General features: G+C 37.8%; 1 protein-coding gene across 1 annotated transcript; it reads right to left on the reverse strand.

Moving 5' to 3' along the window:
• Nucleotides 1–1,214: 1,214 nt before the first annotated feature.
• On the reverse strand, nucleotides 1,215–12,340 carry LOC140305162 (cadherin EGF LAG seven-pass G-type receptor 2). Its single transcript, XM_072383918.1, has 16 exons — nucleotides 12,182–12,340; nucleotides 11,064–12,011; nucleotides 10,635–10,760; nucleotides 9,879–10,130; nucleotides 8,963–9,061; nucleotides 8,268–8,440; nucleotides 7,963–8,135; nucleotides 6,662–6,969; nucleotides 6,281–6,391; nucleotides 5,466–5,657; nucleotides 4,065–4,162; nucleotides 2,591–2,752; nucleotides 2,316–2,501; nucleotides 2,156–2,227; nucleotides 2,036–2,066; nucleotides 1,215–1,941 (listed from the first exon to the last, which is right to left on the reverse strand). The coding sequence occupies exons 1-16, from the start codon at nucleotides 12,338–12,340 to the stop codon at nucleotides 1,774–1,776; spliced, it is 3,258 nt and encodes a 1,085-aa protein (XP_072240019.1). The 3' UTR covers nucleotides 1,215–1,773.
• Nucleotides 12,341–21,967: the final 9,627 nt, after the last annotated feature.

A 21,967-nucleotide genomic window follows, 5' to 3' on the forward strand; every position in this document is an offset into this window, starting at 1 on the left:
CATTGTCCCTTACATAAACACAACACAATGAACAACATTCCTCATTTATAACGACGCATACCGATGGCTTTTTTTCCCTGTATCATCAGGAAACACAGTATAAATTTTCATTGTGATGCTGATGACACCCAGCTATATCTATCAATAAAACCTGGTGATACCAACCAGTTATTGAAACTGCAGGCTTGTCTTTCAGAAATAAAAACCTGGATGAGCAGCAATTTTCCTGCGTTTAAATTCAAAGAAAACTGAGGTAATTGTTTTTCATCCTAAAAACCTCAGACAATCACTATCCAGCAATACAGGCTTCTAGCTCTACTGTAAGGAACCTTGGAGTAATTTTTATATCATCCAGGGTTGTCGTTCATCAGCGAAACTTCACAAAAATAGGAAGTATCTTGTCCCAAAGCGACGATGAAAAGCTGTTCCAAGCATTCAGTAATTGTAGACTTGACTACTGCAACTTTAGCTGTCCAAGAAATTCCATAAAGATGCTTCAGTTAATCCAAAATGCTGCAGCCAGAGTACTGACCAATACTGCCAAGAGAGATCACACAGGATAGACTTTAAAATCCTTCTCACAGCATACAAAGCCCTTAATCCTAATTATCTCCAAGACCTCATTATTCACTATCGCCTCACAAAATCACTCTGGTCTACTTGTTGTTACCAGAATTCTTAGGACTAGGATGTGAGGCAGAGCTTTTTGTTTATGGACTCCCGTCCTGTGGAACCAACTACCTGAGAGGCCGGAACACTGACATCCTTTCTGTTTTTAAACTGAAGCTCAAAACATGTTCCTAATTATTGATATGTTTCAATGTGCCTGTTTTGTTTGTTTTCATATATCTTGTGTATTTTAAAACAATATTTACAACTATGTATTCAACAATTCCTTCATTTACCTCTTGCTTTCATTGCCATTTTTATTTTTTTTCATGAATGATCTTGAGTTTTCTTAAATTTTCTTTTTACCATGACTGTTTTGTCTTTATTTTGTTTTTACCTTTTAAAGCACTTTCGGTTACACTTGTGTTTAAAAGGTATATAAGTAAAGCTGGGGCATTTATATAAGTAAAGTTGGGGCAGATGCAGTAAAGAGACTCAAGACTTCAACTTCAGAGTTCTTTTTTAAAACTGAATTTATAATGACAACATTGTCTTTTTAATATCTTTTTACTTTATTATATAATTTTTTACATTATTTTATTGCTTGTGCATTATTTGTTGACATAAAGTTTGTTTTGGCTCCAAAAAAATAGGTGTATGGTTCACAAACTAAAGCTCTAATCTGTCCCCTCGTCACAAGCCTACTAATAGTATATAGTGAATAAGGTTTTTTAAGGTTCCGTATCTGGGATGTAGTGACAGGATTATGATAACCTGGGTGACTGAGAATGCATAGACCTAAGTGCTTGTACAGAGAGTAAGTTTACTTGTTTTCTTGGTTCTTGAGGAAATGTCATCTCTCATCCAAAACAATTCTACACTAATGAAAATACAGTTATGGATACAGTTCATGTTACTTGCATGTTTTAGACTAATTTCTGATGCCCTGGTGGCCTTTAAGTATAGGAAATGCAGTGAAGTGTTAGTGATGGCTGAAACAGTTTTGATTTGCAATAAAGAACATACATGGAGATATTTCAGAAGAACACAGTTTGCGGTTCCAATACTCATTTGCTTTAATTTAATTTTACTATCATAAGGAAAGTGTGCCATTATTCTGGTGGCTCTCAATTTATTGTTTAACTGAGGGTTTCTCTGTTCAGGTCACAGAGCAGAAGTATGGCTATCATCAGTATCACTCTCTTTGTCCTGTTGAAGTCTGTCTGTCTTTATTGTTTCCTCTTCATCTGCCCATCTGTTGCACTGAGCTGTCTCTTTGTCCATCCTCTGCTGCTTGCCCTCAGTTCTGCTCTCTTGTGGGCTCATCTGTGCCTGTAACATACAACGCTAATCAACCACTTATATACTTTTTTCCCCCTTCTTAAATATTCAACACTTTGATTCAATCTGAGTGATATTTTCTTACCTGCTCAGAAGTTTGAGACCAGTTCCTGTTCCTTAAACGCAAAAGAAAATCTCAATTTAACTACTGGAACTTCTCATGCAGAACTATGACAGAGACCGGGGAGTTTTTCAAAAGACTTACGTGTAACCTTGACTATGTTGGTCAATGTCAAAGGTCTCTTTGTCAGAGTCCTGATGTGTCTTCTTCTTGAACCTGATAGCAGAGTAACACCGTTTAGTTTTGCTGGATGCCATCCAGTAGACAACATCAACCAAATCACTTTGAAGACCATTATTTTTACCTGATAATCAATGTAACGGTAACAATCAATCCCAGGATGCTCAGGGCCAACAAGACGCCCAAAGCAATGACTGCAGCTTGGTTGGAGGTGGAACTTTGAGGCCTTGTCTCTACATCAAAATGAAACCCCTCTCCAAACACAAGAGCCAACTGTGCATTCACAGCAGCTGATTGGCTCTGCAGTTTCCTGGTGGATCAAACAGAGGAGTCAAAACACAACAACATCATAGATTTAATAAGCTGGCAACACTAAAAAATTTTTTTTCAAACCCTTACTTTGTGACTTCCTCAGAGGAAACAACTTCATCTCCATCTACAGCGACAAAGCTGACTGATGTCCTCACAGACTCCCTCAACCCTCGAGAGTTAGTGCTTCCTTCGCTGGAGCTGGACACCTGCAGGACATTCACAGTCCAGTCCAGAACTTTACTTAAAGACCTAAGAGAAAAAAATTGTATGTTCATTTCAATACAATTTAGTTTTATGTATACAGCGCCAAATCACAGCAAATGTCATCTTAAGGCATTTTAAAGACAGTTCAAATCAAGCGAATTTACAATCCAGTTAATTTTGATACAATCCAATTGATATAATCCAGTTAAATCAATTTCATTATTCCAAATTAGTAAAATTCATAAAAAGCCATTGAAAAAATAAAACAAGTTGCCTTTCTAAGGAACTAACAGATTGCATCGAAATGTCTCTTCGATCCAATCCCCTGTCCTGACAATGCACATGGCGGCTGTGGAAAGAAAATCTATGGAAGCGAATTGTGACCATAATTCAAATTAAAATGCATTTGCAGAAATGCTTTTTCATTTTAAGAATGTGGCTCCGTTATTTGACTCATAAATGAAATTAGTAATCAATCATCCTATTTGCATTTTTTTTCTTCAAGAGTGCTCAATCTTTTACTTAATTAAAAAGAAAAAGAAGTAGACATTTGAGATTTAATTTTCAAAATATGCCCCAGCAAATACATACCAAAATTCAATTTGAAATGTAAAATTTGAAAATTAAAATGCATTTTCAGAAATGCTTTTTCATTTTAAGAATGTGGCTGCATTATTTGACTCATAGATTAGTAATCAATCATCCTATTTGCATTTTCATTTTCTTCTTCAAGACTGCACATTTTAGCTTTTTCTGCCTGCAAAGTACTGCCCATGATTTGAAAATGAAAAGGCAATCTTAGCAGCGCAGCAGTCTGACGTCAGCTCTTCTTCAGCTCCCTGCTGACCGAACTACCCATCTTGTTCGGTAGGGGACGGTGTGCACATCTGCATTGCATTACATTGCAAATGTGCCGGGGAACTGATTGAATTGCCGGGTCTTTAGAGGACGCATCACAGATCATGGCGCTCCCTCAAATTGTGCAAACACTGCGCAGGTAAAATCTAATGATATATCTGAGTCTGATGCCCGTGACCGAGTAGAACAAGTCAGAGCTTGGCTGCATACTCTGCCGTCACAGATTTACACATTAATGAGGTTGCCATGGTAAACCTCTGTTCAGTCCTGGAACAGCTGGATGCTGTGGAGCCTCAAATGGGATGAGGAAAAAACTCCCTTTTAACAGGAAAAAACCTCTGGCAGAACCCAACTCAGGAAGGGTGGCCATCTGCCTTGAGTGGCTGGGGTTTGAGAGAACAGGAAAGAGGGGACAACAGACATCATAACACCAGACCGGGGTGTAACAGAAATGGATCGAATACATCAGAAAATAATCTTCGTTCTTGGTTAAACTTACTTCTCCAGCTCTGGAAGCTTCTTCTCCACAGTGTTAGCAGGCTGATTTAGTGAGATGATCACAACGTCACTGCTGCTTGCACTTCCCTGAACCATCACCTGAGGCAGAACATTTTGGTTGTAAGAGATAATGAGATGCTGATAAAAAGTGGGTTACTGGAACAAACATTCATGGACTACTATATCAGACTACTGTAATACTAGTGTACAAGCAACCCTGGTGTAAAGTCCTATATGCAGAGGAAACAGTATGTATAAGAAGTATAAATACTTCAAAACCCAACTACTAAGCTAACAAAGAAACTAACCTTATCAATAGAGCTGCTGACATAAGATGGCAAAGTAATAAAGTACCTTGTGAAAGTCTGTGCATGGAGATGCATTGCTTTCAACTGGGACTATCACAGAGACCAGTAAGTTGATGTATAACACCACAACGGTGATCCTAGAGATATTTGGTTTCAAGTTGTACACCATAAGGAGTCATAGGCTCCATGAAAAAAAAGACTATAAGCGAGGATCAAGACAACACAGAGATAAGTCAACCAGCTGTAGAGCAATAGGAAGGTTGAATAAAGAAACAAAGTCCTAAGAAATATAACATAGTGCCAGTCCTCGAGCACTCGAGACTTGAAAACAAAGACTCAAAGTTCTGGCTACCCACCTAAAAAAGTACATTAGAGAAGCATAAATCAGGAGAATACACAGAAAAAGTGACATAATATAAAATTAATGCTTCGTGACTAGTGGATGGCAAAGATGACTAAAGTAGTCTCCCAGAACAAGAAATGGCTCAATGGCAGACATCTAAGACAGAGTCTCAAGTATAAAGATTTGGACCGCAACAGGCCCTGGTATGATTCAAACTGTCTAGCGAAATATATTAACTGTTCTCTGTGAAGCTCTAGCAGCACAAATGAACCAGCTGCTAAGGGATGGAACCCACACAAAGTGGTTTACTCCAGACCAGACAGTCCTGATCATGAAGGATCCCAAGAAGGGGGCAAATCTATCCAACTTCCTGCAAATAATCTGGTTTAGCACAATATGGAAACACAAAGAAGGCATCATAGCAGCCAGGATGAGCAGGAATACGGCTCAATACATGAATACATGAACAGGGCCCAGCTACAGAACAATATAACACTTTGTACACACACACATTTATACATACATGTATACATACATACACATAAATAAATGTGTGTGTGTATATATATATATATATATATAGTATATCTACTCTCTCTCTCTCTCTCTCTCTCTCTCTCTCTCTCTCTCTCTATGTATATTAATTTACTATTTTCCTATCTGTATTATTTTAGTAGAGTATAGATGATATACTGTATATGATAAATAAATAAGAAAATAATTATTTTTCATCCACGTCTTAGACACTCACCTCCACTGTGGCTTCAGCATACAGTCCTTGGGAGTCTGTGGCCTTCACCTCCAAAACAGTTGTTTGCCCAGCTTCACCCATTGCCGAGACCACGAACACCATACCTGAGACTGGTTCTACATCAAAAGAAGGACTATCTGCTGACAAACTGTAGACCAGCTGATTCTGATCCCCAACATCTGGGTCCGAAGCCTAGAGATGGACAGAGAGGATGATGACACAGTGGTTAAAAGAAATATCAGAATAGTATAGTTTTGATGCCAACAACATCTAACAGTAATACAGCAGTACAGCCATAGAATTAATTGCGAGGTAGGGGAACATTTGATGATGAGCCCAAAGTAGAGAGTACAATAATACAAATACATACAGTAAATATAGGCAGGATACAAAATGTCAGCAAAGCATACCGGGTCTTTGGATGTTTTTTATTTCATTTGGCTCACTGGGACTATTGCTAAACTATTAACTCATGCATAGTTAATGTTTTCTGGGCTGTTGTGACTCAGCTTGGAGACTGGATTTCCTGGAAAGTGCTTGGAAAGTTTAATGGCCAATCAGATAACACCGTCTCCAATCGGGAAAAAAATAGTTTCCTCCAGATTCCCTATGATGTGATGCGTTTCCCTGACACATTAACCACATTGCATGAACTTACTGCTGAGTGGGTTCCAGCTCAAAGTACACAAACACTCTTTCATTACAACCACAGCAGCTAAATGTTGCAATCATATGACTGAAAAAGTATATAAAAATTCTTCAAACCATAATCTTTCTCAAAAAATTGGAAAGTGATAGAGGCTGGGTGTGTTTACCTTGACTTGGATGACGGGGGTTTTATAAGGGGCAATGCTGTATACAGAGGCTTTATAAACCTTGTTGGGGAACTGTGGAGACTCGTTCACATCCTCCACATGAACTCTGATCTGAGAGAGGCAGAAGCAAGTTATTAAGCAGTTGCTGTTGTTAATTAGTTAAGGCTGAAGAATTACACAATTTCAAGTCCCTCTTTAGTAAAGGACATGTTTATAGTATTGTTTTGAAGATAATTAGACAGGAGCATGAGTGTTTGGTCTTGCCAGTAGTTGAGTGATGGTTAGCATGAGCATGTTAACATGCTCAAAATGGAACAATAACATGATTTATCCCACATTACTATTTCACCAAGCTGCAAATTAAATCTTAATGGTTTATACTGTTGTTATGGCTGATGTAGGAGGTGTCCGTGTGTCCATAGCCTCCACATCCAGGATGTACCACTCCTGCTGTTCTTTATCCAGCTGTGTTGTGGTCAGGACGGCACCATCGCTGTTGACCGAGAACAAGTCGGTGTATGTTTTCAGTTTGTAGGCAACTTCATAAAGATCGCTTCCTGAAGAGGCCCAGACCTCCCCTATGGTCTCCCCCTCTGGCTGGTTCTCAGGCACGCTGAAGTTGTAGGAGGACCTTTCGAATGCTACGGCCTCCACAAAACTGACAATCCTCAGATTTACCACAACGTGAGCTGCAGGACGACACAATATCACAGGAACAATCGCTTAAGCTTGCAGTCAGAGCTGTGTGGTGAGAGTTGTGGTAGCGCTCAACGCTGCCTTCACACTGATTTTAGGTAACTCCTTTTTTTGATTGGCATTGTATGAATTGGACTAACTTTGATTTGAATTAAATTGATTTTATTGTATAACAGTTGTGATTTAGCACTACATAAATAACACTGATTTGAATTTAATTGTTACAACTTGTCATTTTGTAGTATTAGTAATAATGTTTGAGCACAGTCAAAAATGAATAGTGTGACCAATTTGTGTATTTAATCAAGCTAAGAATGGGCAATATATAATATAATATTGTGTATAGTTGCAAATGTATTTAAGTGCATTTAGTTGTCCCTTTTTTTGAGACATCAGCAGATTATTTTAATGGAATAATTGTCTATTTTTGATTGAAAGAGATTAGTTTCCCTAATACCAGGAGAGGAATCTTAATAGTTTAAAGTGATAACAACCTCAACCTTTCAACATGAAATGGTAGAGAGAACAGTTTAAAAAGGTATTTATTACATGTTTATTTTGTTTTGTACGTATTGTCAGTGTTAGATATCAGATATGTCAAAACAAAGAGTTTAGAAGGATTTTTTATTTTAAAAAAACTATTTTCTTCTGTAGTATCTTTTTTTCTCCACTGCCATAATTTAGGTAGTTACATGTGGTTTTCTTAAAACTTATAATGCTCGTTTTAGTTTTACATTATAAATCTACTGTCAAGTTAATTTGGAAAGGTTCTGTATTTGAGACAATTTAAAGTCAAAAGTCTAAGTTAAATTTATTTGTATAACTGCTATACAAATAAATTTGACTGAAATAAATGTGTTATACTGTAGCACGAGAAAATAAATGTTTTTAACCTGGATTTAAAAATGTCTACATTTGGTGACAATTTAACCTAAGTGCATTAAGTGCATATTTACAAAATATGGGAAAGTTCAAGAAGTACACACAAATAAAAAGATTTAACTGACCCGTGGAGTTGAGAGGAGGATGGCCGTGGTCTGTGGCCATGGCTGTCAGCACCAGCGTGGTGTCTTCTGTTAAATCAGCCGAGTCAGAAGTCAAAGTCACTGCTCCAGTCTCACTGTTTAAGGCCAGATATGGAGAATTTCCTGTAGAGAAACTACAAAAAACCAAAACAACAAACGTTCAGCATTTACACATTTTTAGGGCTGTATGGTGGTGGTTCCTAATTTCTCTGGGAAGATTTCCAAGCTGTCAAGGTGCAACACATCCTAAACTGGTTTGAACTGACCTGTAGCTGATGCGCGAGTTGTTCCCGGCATCTTTGTCAGTGGCGGACAACGTCAGCACCAGCTTCCCTTCCTCTACATCCTTCAGCAGGATACTGCTGACATAGCTGCTGGAGCTGAACTCAGGCGGGTTGTCATTGACGTCGATAAGGCTGACTCTGATGGTGGTAATGTTCTGGTGTAAAAAGTTTAATAAAGCCCATATTCATTAAAAAATTTATATAGTTATACTGTAATTGTGTTAATCAGTCTAATACCATCTATTGCACTTTTTTTATGATATGTTTATGATGCTCAACAGCCTTTGTACCTGACTGATCACTACAACAATTACAGGTTAAGTCCTGGCTAATATAAGCCTGTCTAATAGGAAATGCTCTTTTAGACTATACGATTGAGCACTGATAAGTTGAATTTTTTTAACACTTCTCTGCTAATAAGTTAATTTATTTATTTTTAATCCTTCAAAATGTTATTTAAAGAAATTATGATTTAAAAACGTTTCTGTAACTATTGTGAAGTTGCAATGTTTTCCTTTTACATTTCCCGTACATTTCTGTCTCCTGGTAAAATGAAGCCACCAATCTGATTCAATATTCAATGTCAATGTGTAATTTTTTTTCCCCCTGCACAAATCAAGACTTTGTCATCAAAACTAGTCCTGTCTCCCTCCTTCTGTCTTGCAGTTGTATCTTACTTCTCTTTTTGGACTGCCTTTGTCTGAAGCCTTTACAACCAATTCATAAGTTTCCCTGCTCTCCCGATCCAGAGAACCAATGGCCAACAATGTCCCATCCTGCAACACAAGGCACAATCACACAAACTACAGAAAACATCCCAGCTAAACGTGTTGCATCAATAAGACCCATGATAACTAATGAAGCCGTTCTGGCTGCTCTGTCTATACACTTGTAAAACTTTACAATATTTTATGTTGCCTTCAAATGTAGATATACTGAGGTTATATAAAGTACCTTATATTGATGTAACTAACTATGAAAAAGCCAAGCCATTATGTATCTGTGTAACTAACAGCTCATTTTTAGAGTGACATTACAAAGTAAAAAACTTTGTTGTTATGAAGTTGCATTCGGGTCAAAGTTATTTGGCTGTTACTGAATGAAAAACAAACGACAAACCAGAACATCATAAGCATTAGGTTTCTTTCAAACTGCACAGATGTCTAAGCAAAAGCTTTGGCAGGCAAGTTGATTTGAGTTAAATTAGTACAATTGTACAGTTGCTATTACAAAGTCATAACGGTATTATCACCATTTGTAAACATGTCTTTAACACTGGCTTAAAATGGCTATTTAAAAGCAATTTTTTTGGAAGCATACTTCTGAGTGTCTCAATGCATCCTGTCCCACACTTGAGAATAACGACTATTGTTTGCATTTTGTATAGTTTTTTTATTTGACATATGTGTTTTTGTTCTGCATCTTAATTCCACTAATGACTCCAACCTCTGGAAGCAAGTGAACCCATCAACCATAAAAAGTACACATGGTTTTAATTTTCTGATTCTGATGTCACTAGCAGAGAGACAGAAGCAGCTCCATATGCTAGCTGAGATTTCAAGATATTTCCACATTTATTTTTTCTGGTCTCACCTCTCTGAATCTGAAGAGTGGGTTTGGGGATGCAAGATAGAGGTTGACCTCTCCGTTGGGGCCAATGTCGGCGTCAGTGGGCTCGATGGTGAAAACTTCTCCTGGAACTTCCACTGAGTATTCACCCTCAAAGATCTGCAAGGGGTCGGGGATGCTTGGGAACTGTGGAGCATTGTCATTGTAGTCCAGGATTGTAATGTTGAGCTGAGCTGTTCCTCTCAGACCATCAGTGGGCTGATCCACTGCTACAACCTGAAAAAGGAAATAGAAAACAACAAAAACAAACACTCAGTTTAGAAGTTTTTAAATGATTTTTAGCTCAGATTTTTCTCTGGCTCTTCTTTATTGAGTGATATTGTTTCAAAAGCAAAAGGTTGGCTCTTGCATGTGATCTTTAGATGCAATACAAGCCCTTTGGAAGAAATTGCTCAAGGCTTTACAATCTCTGATTTGGCCTCTGATAATTTCAGAGTAACAAAGTACACTGCTATTATATCGTAAATGAGGTCTTTGATAACACTGTGGGTGGATTTATACAGTTTATCTCATCAACAATGTAGATGTGCTGTAAATTGACTCAATAAAAGAAAATGACAGCTCAGCACTTTATACAGCAACCTGTCATAAACATTTCTCTATACTTAATCCGAAGAGGGAGGGGATCCTTTTACTGTCACTACTGTGATCATGTGGAATGATTGTCATCACCAACATGATGATTGGTATTATTGTAAACATTTAAATGTACAGTCATACCTGAAATAGGTAGCTGTCGATTGTCTCTCTGTCCAAGATAATATCTTTCCTCAGGGAGACAACACCTTGCTCGTTAATGTCAAAAGTATCATTGGTATATAGGAAGTGACCTTTGGAAAATCCACCCTGAGCAGGAAAATAAGTGTGTTAAAAATCAGCCAGCTTTAACGTCAGAGTTATTTTCAGCCATGAAACAGCCGTAAGAACTGCAATAATACTGATTATAAAACAATAGTTTCAAGGTCCAAATTGTGAAAAAAAACATACAGGTCATCTCATTTGTTTTTTTCAATTTGACACAAATCTAGCAAGTATTTAAATATATTTCATGCAGAATCTAGTCCAACACATAAGAAAATAACACTATCTGACTACTCCACACCAGGAATTTGCTCTTACAGGGCACTACAACCAAATGATGTAACTCACCTCATCTCTGTCTGTGACCTCCAGGGTCAGGATGGATGCCCCTGTGGCCAGGTTCTCAGAGACAGCCACATTATAGCTGTCCTTACTGAACTCAGGTGGGTTGTTGTTCACGTCCTTCACTTTGACCAACACAGAGCCATTCCCAACTAGAGAAGGAACCCCCCCATCAGAAGCCTGAACCATCAGAGTGTACATCTTTACCTCGCTGTAGTCCAGAGGCTTTGCCAGCCACAGGGTGCCAGTGGAGGCGTCCAACTCAAAAACAGCAGGGTCTGATGTGGGACTTTGCTGGAAAATACTGTAGGTGAGTCTCCCATTTGCTCCTTCATCAGGATCTACAGCTGATAAAGTTAGCAACCTTGTTTCCACTTCTTTGGTTTCTAAGACTTCAACCTCATACTCAGACTCAAAGAACTTTGGGACATTATCATTGATGTCAGACACTTGGACCATCAGGGTGGCTGTAGCAGACCGTGCAGGACGACCTTGATCTTCAGCCACCACCAGCAGGCTGTAATTTGCTGTGGTCTCCCTGTCAAGTGCACCAGCTACACTTACCATTCCAGAAATAGGATCAATAGAAAACATCCCCTCTCCTCCTCTCAGTGAGTATCTGATTTCTTTGTTAAAGTTGCTGTCTTTGTCTGTTGCTGGGACTATAGTAACGTTGGATCCCACCTCTGTGCCCTCTGGGACAGATTTTGTGACAGTTGTGGAAGCAAAAACTGGACTGTTGTCATTGATATCGGTGACATGAACCTCAATGATTGCGCTGTCACTGGTAATTCCATCAGAGATAGAGATTTCCACAGAGTAGTTGTGTGGGGAATCATCGAAGTCAAGCTTCACTTTGGTGGTAAGTTCACCATTGGAGGAGATGGAGAACTTATCAGCTTCTGACTGAACTTGGAGGGTCACTGGAATCTCTCCAGTTGTTTGGAAGTTAACCTAAAAACAAACAGATGAGTAGTGGGATACTAAATTGAATTCACTAACTTCTAAATGATCAACAAAATCTGAGCAGCAGTGAGTATATATATCCAATTTGACATCTTCTGTCAGATTAACAAGTTGCTGATAAAAATCTTTTGGTCATTCAAATTCACTGTTATACTCACTCTAAGAATAACAACTCCTGGGTCCTGCTCCTCCTCAACAGTGCCCTGGTAGACTTTTTGTAAAAACTGAGGTTTTGAGTCACCAGGAGCACTAATGGTCACCTGTGCTGAAGAGGAACGGTATATGATTGCCCCTACAGAAGAGGTGGAGAGGGACATGATTGTAACTGACTTTAATAAATCTTTCTTAACTCCACTCTGTCTTGCTGGTGGTAGCATGCATGACAGAAGTAACTGGTGTACTTTTTTCTTCCTTCTTATTTTAGTAGTTTGTTTTAGGGCATTTCATATTTCACCAAAGCTTTGATATACTTCAAATAAACTGGATTGCATGGTTGGCACGCTGTCCAACCATGTGTCAGTTGAATGATCGTAACCATAAGGAACTCTTTTAACAACCTTTGTGGTGTTGTGGCACTTGAGTGAGATTGATGACTTTTATATACCTGACAAACTGCCACAGAAAATGTTTGAGAAAAAAGATTTTAAGATTCAGTAGGACAATTAAAGCATTAATTTAGAGTACACTGACACTGTAAGCATTCTCTTTGCCCACAGCTTTTACACATTATCTGCCAAAAAAATGTTTGTTGTATTAATATATAATAGTATTACTACATTTAAAAGCTTCTGCTGTAAACTGCCCTCTGAAAAACAAACTTGTACCAAAATCAAATCAGTCAGGATCTGACTTGTAATCAGTTAGGATCAAACAAAGTTACTGTCATCCTCCAATATATCATTTTCAAGTAACAGAGCATTCTAAATTTTAAAAATGAGTCAGCAAACAAAAGCAACAATGTGTATATTGGTGCGATAACATTATTATAATCACTACATTTGACAGCAGCCTGAATAGTATCAACTAAAAGTTTCAGCTCGCAGAGAGTAGGTCACTGAAGATATTCTGTGCTGTGATTCAGTACAGACCAAATTTGTAGAAAAAAGATTTTAGATACATGACTGGATGAATGATTTGTTGCAAACATGTGCCAAAGAACCAGGCTTGTAGCTGTAATTTGGTGCTGATTGGCTCTAACATCATAATTCAAGTCAGTGCAAGTTCAATTCAATTCAATTCAATTTTATTTATATAGCGCCAGATTACAACAATTGTCATCTCAAGGCACTTAAGTAATATAGTCCAATTCAAGCCAATTGGAATTCAATTAATTGTAATCATAATCCAAGTATTTTTTTAAAGTCACTGATTAGTTATGGTAGTAGACAATGCAAGAAAAATAAAATTCAAATCTACCATCTCTGGCTGTTATGTAAAGAGGGAACACCAAAACCCTGTTTTCCACCAGGGGGATGGTTTTAGCCAGTGTGATCTCTCCAGTGTCTTCATCAATTGAGAAGTATCCTTCATTGTTTCCAAAGTCAATCGAGTATTTGATATGCCCATTTACATCAGCATCTGGATCTTCTGCTTTAACCTTTAAGTAAGGTTAAGTAAGATGATACAAATCAGTCATAACAGTGATTCTTAAACCACAACAAGAAAAGAACTAAGCAAAAAGATGTTAAAGGCCAAAAAAGAAAAGAAAAAAAGACAACATTAGTAGTCAAAAAGAAAGCTTGCTTATGACATGTACTCTTAATAATATGATCATCATCAGCATAGCAGTGGCTGGTTAGGGGTGTCAGCAGCTAATACGTTACATACATTGAACCTGTAGGAACAGTACATTCCTTTTATGCTACAAATACTAGATTTTTAAATGTAAAAAAAGAAATTATTTTATCATATCATATCACTTTAGAGATCCCATTTCAGATACGTCTATTGGAATATCATATTCTAACTTAAGACACCCAGAGAACTCTCTTAACTGTGGATTTGACAAACGTTAATGAGAATTTTGTCAAAACTTCTGAATTGATTTAGAATATTAGAATAGAATAAAATATAGGAATAAATCGTGAAAGGTAGATGGAATAATTCACTATGGCAACATTGATCAATTCTTCAATTATGTATAGAGTAAATGTGTAAATAATGTTAATGACAGAGGTGTTTCAGTCACTCACCTGAACCAGCAGCAGTCCCACTGTCTGATTTGCAAACACCTTTCCCTCGTATTTGCTACTGGTGAAGATAGGACTGTTGTCATTCTCATCTAAGAGGGTCACAGTGACTTGTGCTGTTGCATCCTGGTTGGGGTGATCTCTTTCTCTTGCTTCAATCTTATCATTGACAGAACAACACCCAATGGTAAGCCTTACAGTGTATTCAGGCCCAAATACAGCACACTGTAGCCTTTCAAATAGTTAGAATCTGCTTTCATAGCTAAAGTAGTCGTCAGTGAAAAGTAGGTGGTTCACTTGTGCCTTCATGTGTTCAGAGTTGCTATATCACACTGAAAACAGCAGTTAGTGTAAATCATTTAAGAAAAATAAGGATTCAGCTATATCTAGCTGTGTGTTTCTTTATAATTTTAATATCATCAAAATGCACTTATGCACTATTTTCTCGAGTATAACTGATGTAAAAAAACAAAGAAAAAATAATAAGCATTGAAAGTCAATTTACATTACAGAATTACAGAATGTTGTCTTTAATGGGGACCCCAGTGCGTGGTTATTATGAAATTCAGTCTACCTGAAACACGATCCTTTCTGTGACCTCTCTGTCCAGAGCTGTGGAGTTTTTCACTCTGACTGTCCCATCAGGACTGATAGAGAAAGGGGCAGAATCTGGAACAATCTGCAGAGTTCCCACAAATCCTCCCTGAGGGATGGGTAACATGTGAAATCGTAAATGCCTAACAAGGTCAGTAGAAACCTCCAATGGCAGATACTGTATGTACTGTGTGAGTGTTGTTTGAAGTAAAATCCACCTGGTCCAAATCAGTGACAGCAGCTTGAAAAAGGAAAGCATCAACACGTGAGTTTTCCAGGAGAGTTACAGAGTAGACAGTTTGATCGAACTCTGGAGCGTTATCATTCACATCTTCAACTGTGATGGAGACCACAGCATTAGCTGTTTTCAGATCGTTATCTGTTTGGGCTGCCTATGGGTAAAGTAAATTCACATTAATTCAGTGTTAAGTAAGCTCTGCTGAACTTTTGACTGAGCGTTGATAATGTCTGAAGAATAGAATAAATCTTAATCAGAGTCCGCTTATGGAGTAATCTTTCCTAACAGACATGTTTCATAAGATTTTTCATGGGCTAAATGAAAATGCAAAGCAACTTCTATCTCAAAATTATATGCAATATTGTACTGCAATATACTTTAGAGGATCTCATGACCATGACCATTCAATGTGTAATACAAAAGTGTTCTCAGTAGCTGAATGGCTACAAAAGATAACTAAGCACTGCAGTGCCCATGAGCCACTGTTGAATTGTGCTTCTCTTCATATATGCATAGTTTTTCTAATTTCTGAAAAAGGTTTTCTGAGTAATAATTCAAATAAAATGATTTACAATATTGTTTTTTAAATCAATGCCATACAGCTCTCAGTGTTCACAGAGAATTGCCTGAGGACTGAAAAAAAGCAACAACTGATCAAAACAGCTACTACAAACAAAGTGTGTGTAGATGAACATGTCATTACCTCGATGCTAATAGAGATCACACTGCTGTTCATCTCCTCCCTGTCAATAGCTGTCATCAGAGACAAAACTCCACTGCTGGAGTCAATTTTAAAGTTCCTTGCATACTTGTCAGGAGACACTGAAAAAAACATAAATAATGGTACACTAAGTTTTTATTCTACATATTTTACATATGTTCAGCCTGAAAAAAGCCAGTTGTCATTTACCAGCACTGATGCTGTACGTTACTGCGATGTTGATTCCGATGTCTCCATCCTGGGCTTTGATTGCATCAGGTTGAATGGAGTGAAAAACCCCAACCTAAAATATGCAAGATTGATAGGACTAAAATTCTGTAATTCAAATTCAAAAGAAACATTTTTACGTAACCTCCAAAATTAGAGGAAAGAAAACACATACACTGTACACATACATTGAAAATCTTGAAAACAACAATTTTACAATCAAAGATTTTAAACCTATTCATTATTCATGCCATAACAAAATGTTACACATTTGTGAAATTGTCTATCACGAAACCCATGAAAACCCACATTACCCGGGAGAGAAATGCAGCAGTAGTCAGAAGACTTACCTGATTCTCTGGGATAAAGGCCTGGTACAGGCTGTGGCTGAAATAGGGATTCAAGTTATCGAAGTCCTCTATGATAATCACCACAGAAGCGGTGTCATTCAGTCCACTGTTATCCTGCAGTAAACAATGGTGAGATTATGTACACGAATAAGGCAGATATAAATGACCAGCATATCTTTTGGCTCTAAAATAACTCTGTATTAAACTATGCTACGTGTTCATTTGCCCACTTACCTTGGCTGTCACCATGAAGTTGTACCTCTGGACAACATTGTAGTTCAAGGGTCTCTTCAAAATAAAAACCCCTGAGTTGGTCAAAATAAAGTCTTTTGTTGCTGGAGCCTTTTGACAGAAAAAAAGGAATCATATTTAGCATAATATTATCAGTGCTGCCACTTTATTTCTCTTCCAGTCTGTCTACATGTTGTCAGATAGTTAAGTAGTTTTCATCATAACTTTTTGTATTTTTTTGTGTTTGCCATATTTATGGCTATACTGGCTATAGGGACATGGAACGTCACTTCACTGGTGAGGATGGAGTCCAAACATGCGTAGGAGGTCGAGAGATGCTGACTAAATATAGTGGAGCTCGCCTCAAAACACGGCAAGGCAACAGTCTTCCAGAGAATAGGCTCACATTTCTTTGTTTCTGGAGTTGCCTTGGGTAAGAGGCAGTAAGCAGGGGTTAGCTTACATGTATCCTCCCAAGCGCTAAAGTGCTTGAATTTTTCTTGTTGGATAGCAAGGTTGTTTCCTGTGCCTTTGGGTTAGGGAAAAGGCTTTCATCGATGTTTTTTGTGTATGTGTGCCATCAGCTTGGTGCTCAAGAGTCTAGTGAGGGTGTGCTGGGAATATTTGGCAGAGGCCCCAATCCAGGAGATGTTCAACTCCCATCTTTGGCAGAGCCTCTCCAATATTCAAAGGGAGGCTGGGGACACTGAATAGGCTATGTTTCAGGTCTAAATTACTGAGGCAGCCATACAGAGTTGCAGGTCGTAAAGTGGGTGGTTCTGGCAGCAATTCCTGAACCTGGCGGTGGACAACTAAGGTGAAACTCTGTAAGGCTGAAGAAAGAGCCTTACAGAGTTTGGTTAGCTTGTGGGAGCTTGGAGGCAGTAGACAGATGCCAACAGTGGAATCAGAATGTGGCTTGGGCAGTTGTGAAAGCAAAAACTCAGGTATTGTAAGAGTTTATGGATCTGGATGATGGTTGATTTATTGATCAATCTATATTCCGACCCTCAGCTACAGTAATGGCCTGTGAACTATTACAAAGAGAACGATGCTGAAATGATCTTTCTGTGAAGGGTGTCTGGCCTTATTTTTAGGGATAGAGCGAGGAGCTTGGAGAATACTTGTTTTCCACTGCATCAAAAGTAGTCAATCTAGGTGGTTTTGACATCTTGTCAAGGAGGATGCCTTGGGGCAGACCCAGGACTCGCCAGAGATATGTCTTGTCTAGCTTGGGAAAGCCTTGGTGTTTTCGTCCAGAACAGCTGGAGGAGGTTCCTGGGAAGAGGAAGGTCTGGGAATCTTTGCTCATACCAGATGGAGAAGCAACCAGGCCGCCTTTTTCTATTGCTTACTAGTCCAGTTCTCGTAATCAGTGTAAGCTTTGTTTCCCATTGTAAGCACCTGCTCACCCTTACCAGTCTGCGGCTACACAGCCACAGATGCAGCAAATTGCAATGTATTGAGTTCTAACACCTTTTGATGGCAACAAGCACTAACTTTTACCAGCAATTTGAATTTCAGTTTCCCTTGTATTGGAGTAGACAAAACAGACAATCCTTTGCTCTCCACGCACTTTAAAGCCTTGGGCTTTTTTTTTTGCTTTCAACACATTGATTTCAAGGAAAAAATGTTCACTTCCTGATATATACCACCCATGCCAGGTACCAGCATCATGTGATATCAATGTTTTTCACTTCACTTGCCATTTGTCAAAATGTTTGGCCAATTAGTGTACAGTTACATCAACCTAAATTACAAATATTATGTCACTTATATATTAGTTGCGTCACTCTCAGTATCAACATACAGTAAATCAAAACATGCATTGTAGCTTTCCAAGTATAATTAATCTTATTACAAAAGAATAAGTCACTCGGTTGTTTTCTGGGGTGCTGTCTGCGTCCACAGCTCTGACACGAAGAACCTCAGTTTCCACACTATGAATCTAAAAGAAGAACAGTCAAACAAATTTAGCTTGAGGATAACACTTATTATTAAATGTATATTTTGATCCTGCTTCACTGTGGCCTACTTATTGATAACACCTTCGCTCACAGATTAGCCAGACAGTGGGAAAATAACTCTTGAACAAGATAAGACAAATGAAAAGCACTATTCTTAAAGCTGCTAAGTCAGTTAAAGACAGACAGAAAAACAGAAGTTTTGCATAGCTATTGCAATTTGGCTTCGTATTTATTTACTGGCTTTTTCCTTTTTCCTTTTTAAAACCTCTGAACAAAGCAGTATCAACAGTTTCATCTTCAAACCCATCCATCCATCCGTCCATCCATTTTCTATACCCACTTAATCCAATTCAGGGGGGGCTGGAGCCTATCCCAGCTGCCACTGGGTGAGGCAGGGTACATCCTGAACAGGTCACCAGTCCATCAAAGGGCCACACAGAGACAAAGGGAACAAACAGCCATGCAAGTTCAGACTTCTCGGATCAATGTAGAATTCAGGAATGGAAGTCAGAGCACCGGGACAGAACCCATGCATGCACAGGGAGAACATGCAAACTCCAAACAGAAAGCAGGGCCATGCATGCAGCCCTGCCAACCCCCCCGGTCCAAATACTGTTAATTTTTAAAGGATTTGTGTGCAGTATTGACATTTATTTGACAGTAACTTAATAGTCAGAGAGTATTATTTGAGTATTAATTAATTGATTAATAGTGAAGGAATTTCTGAACATTATGTTGCTACAAATGCTGCAGAGCATCAGTTGACACGTATACTCATATGCAGAGATGTATCATACAAGAGGTCCACTGTCTCATTCCAGTCGATCACAGAGACTTACCTCAGAGACATTGGTAGAGTAGAGCTTTTCTGTAAATACTGGGCTGTTGTCATTGAGATCATTGATTCTCAGTGTGCGAGTGTTGTTGAACTATAAAAGTACATCATAAAATATATCACAAAATGAAACATTATTTGAAAAATTTAGTTTTTAAAGTTATCGCATTGATATTGAGACTTTGAAAGTAAATCCACCTTGAAAATGCCATCACACATGACAGAGTAGTACAATGTGCTGTCACTCTGTAACACAAAAACACACACACAACAATAATTTTAATCTTTTTAAATGGCATCCTCCCATTTAACCAAGATGCATCCTTACTCTTTAATAAACACTTCAGGTTCAACCAGAAGACAAAACCTGTAAGACAAGATATTTTAGGCTGAATCAGTTACACACGCTTTTGTTGTCAGTGAACTGTTGGGAGCTGAAATAATAAGTTCAATAAAAATGTTGCCTAAAAGCTGATGTGTGTACCTTTCAAATGGAAACTGAGGCCCGAAAGCAGCACCATCTGGCACGGAATTTACATATTTTCTGTTGTTTTGTAAAAGTTGGAAACTAGAATGTATTGTTTTCATAAAGTAAAGATGGACACTGTAGTTCAACATAGGCTCTATGATAAACTTTTAGGATTATTTTTCAGTTAAATAATGAAAGTGGCTTTAATGTATTTAAGTTTAAAAATCTGGCATTTATGTTTAAAACCCTTTCCATTTATGTAATGCAGCAAATCAGTGGTTAATAATTCATCATTTCAAGAAAGAAATGCTTGGCCAAACTCACAGATGCCAGGGCGTCTGCATCCAGTGGCTTTTTGGTGCGAATAGTTGCACTGGTGTCCCCAAGTGTGAAGCTCAACTCCAGAAACTCAAGGTGGACAGGAAATAAGTAGGGCACCAGCTTCACATTGCTTCCTGTTTCGATGCCATTAACCACCTCCACATCCCCTGTGGGAGCAGAGGACTGATGTAAAGATAAACTTCATTACCTCAGTAATTACATGTGAACTTTTAGTTTCAAAATTATGTAAAGGGAATTCCATTATATGTTTAACATGCAGTTAAGTAAAGATAACAAGATAAAAAAGGGGGGAAAAAAGAGATGCAGCTGATGAATAAAGTGTATTTAATTGAATCCATTTTTGGAATGTATGATTCAAAAAGATTGTTCTAACAGCTTACCTATGTACCCTTCATCAACTGCACCCAAATGTATAGTTTGCATAGCCCCAGTGCAGTCTATATTTGAAGTACCTGCAGAAACAAAAGTAAAACAAAATACTTTGATACAAGACAATACAAACAAGTTTCCAAAAAAGTTGAAATTCTGTGTAAAAATATTAATTAAAATAGAATGCAATAATCTTTAAATCCTGTAAACCCTAAATCACATCAAAAATAGTAAAAATTCTCTTCGTAGTACAATAATTAAATTTTTTTTAAAAGAGACATATCATATGCCTTATAAAGTATAAATATATATATATAAAATGCATAAAATAATGTATCATATGCCAATTTTGAATATTATGCAAGAGGAACATTTAAAAAGTTCAAACATTGGAAACAAAAGACTTGCAAATTTGTGTAAAATGCTAAAAACAATACCTGGTGGAACATCTCACAACTACATGTTTAACAGAACTAACATAGCTGAGTAAAAAAAAACAGAGGCTGAGTGTTTGAGAATTAAAGATGTGGAAGATTTCAAAACAATATAAGTATATAACTATAAGTATAAATCTCTATATGAAAGGTACAATGCTGAAAACAGCTTTTGAATGACCAGCCAGAGGCACTTAATTATAAACAAACTAAATTAGTTTATGGAAATCCCCATACATGTGCAGGACCCTCAGAAAACAATTTGGCATTAACACCGTTTGTCACTGCATTCACAAGAAATAAAAAAAACACTGAAACGCTGATGCTATCTCTGGCCCCCAGTCCAGTAAAGATATAGACAGTTGTTCTGTTTTGTGATGAATCAAAATCTGAGCTGAATCAAAAATCATGGATGCCATGTTCTCCAGGCTAGAGAAGAGAGGGAACCTAATCTCTTTATCCGTACACATTTCAAAAGTCATCTGTGGTTGCATTAAGGTGCTTGAGGCACATGACATCAGAATCCAGCATTTGTTAAGGTTCCATTGATGCTGAATTATATATTGTATTTTTCAAGGAAGGCTTAGCCTGTTTCAGCAAGACTTTTCTGAACCACATGCATTACAGCGGCAAAGTACTATGTTACAGTCCAACAGAAATGTCAAGGACATGAACATGAAAATATTTCTTTTTCTAAAACTACAGCTGGTCTTATAACATGTACAGGTGTTATTAAAAGAAGAAGTGATGTAACACTTCAGTAAACATTGGTGAAACATTATTTTACACCAAGGTGTTATTTTGTCCCAACTGTTCAAAATAAGCATATCTTTACGAAAAGTTGATTCAATTTCTTAGATTAATCATTTTCATATGTTGTCCGTGCAGTTTTCAACCAAATGTTTTATACGGTTTGAAAATGATTGCATTTTACCTATACTGACATTCTTTTAACAGTATGTTGACTTCTTTTTGGCCCTTTCTCACAACACTGCTTC

Source organism: Leuresthes tenuis, unplaced genomic scaffold, assembly GCF_036924035.1.
Source record: "Leuresthes tenuis unplaced genomic scaffold, fLeuTen1.0.hap1 SCAF_4, whole genome shotgun sequence".
Classification (NCBI taxonomy): Eukaryota; Metazoa; Chordata; class Actinopteri; order Atheriniformes; family Atherinopsidae; genus Leuresthes; species Leuresthes tenuis.

What these genes read in the sequence shown, in the direction of transcription:
- LOC140305162 (XM_072383918.1), bottom strand. Translation starts at nt 12,340, where the DNA reads ATGTCCCTCTCCACCTCTTCTGTAGGGGCAATCATATACCGTTCCTCT. An exon ending in CTACATCAGCCATAACAACA is followed by an intron (nt 6,392 to 6,661) that starts GTATAAACCATT and finishes TGCCTCTCTCAG; the next exon opens with ATCAGAGTTCATGTGGAGGA. An exon ending in CAACATAGTCAAGGTTACAC is followed by an intron (nt 2,067 to 2,155) that starts GTAAGTCTTTTG and finishes TTTGCGTTTAAG; the next exon opens with GAACAGGAACTGGTCTCAAA.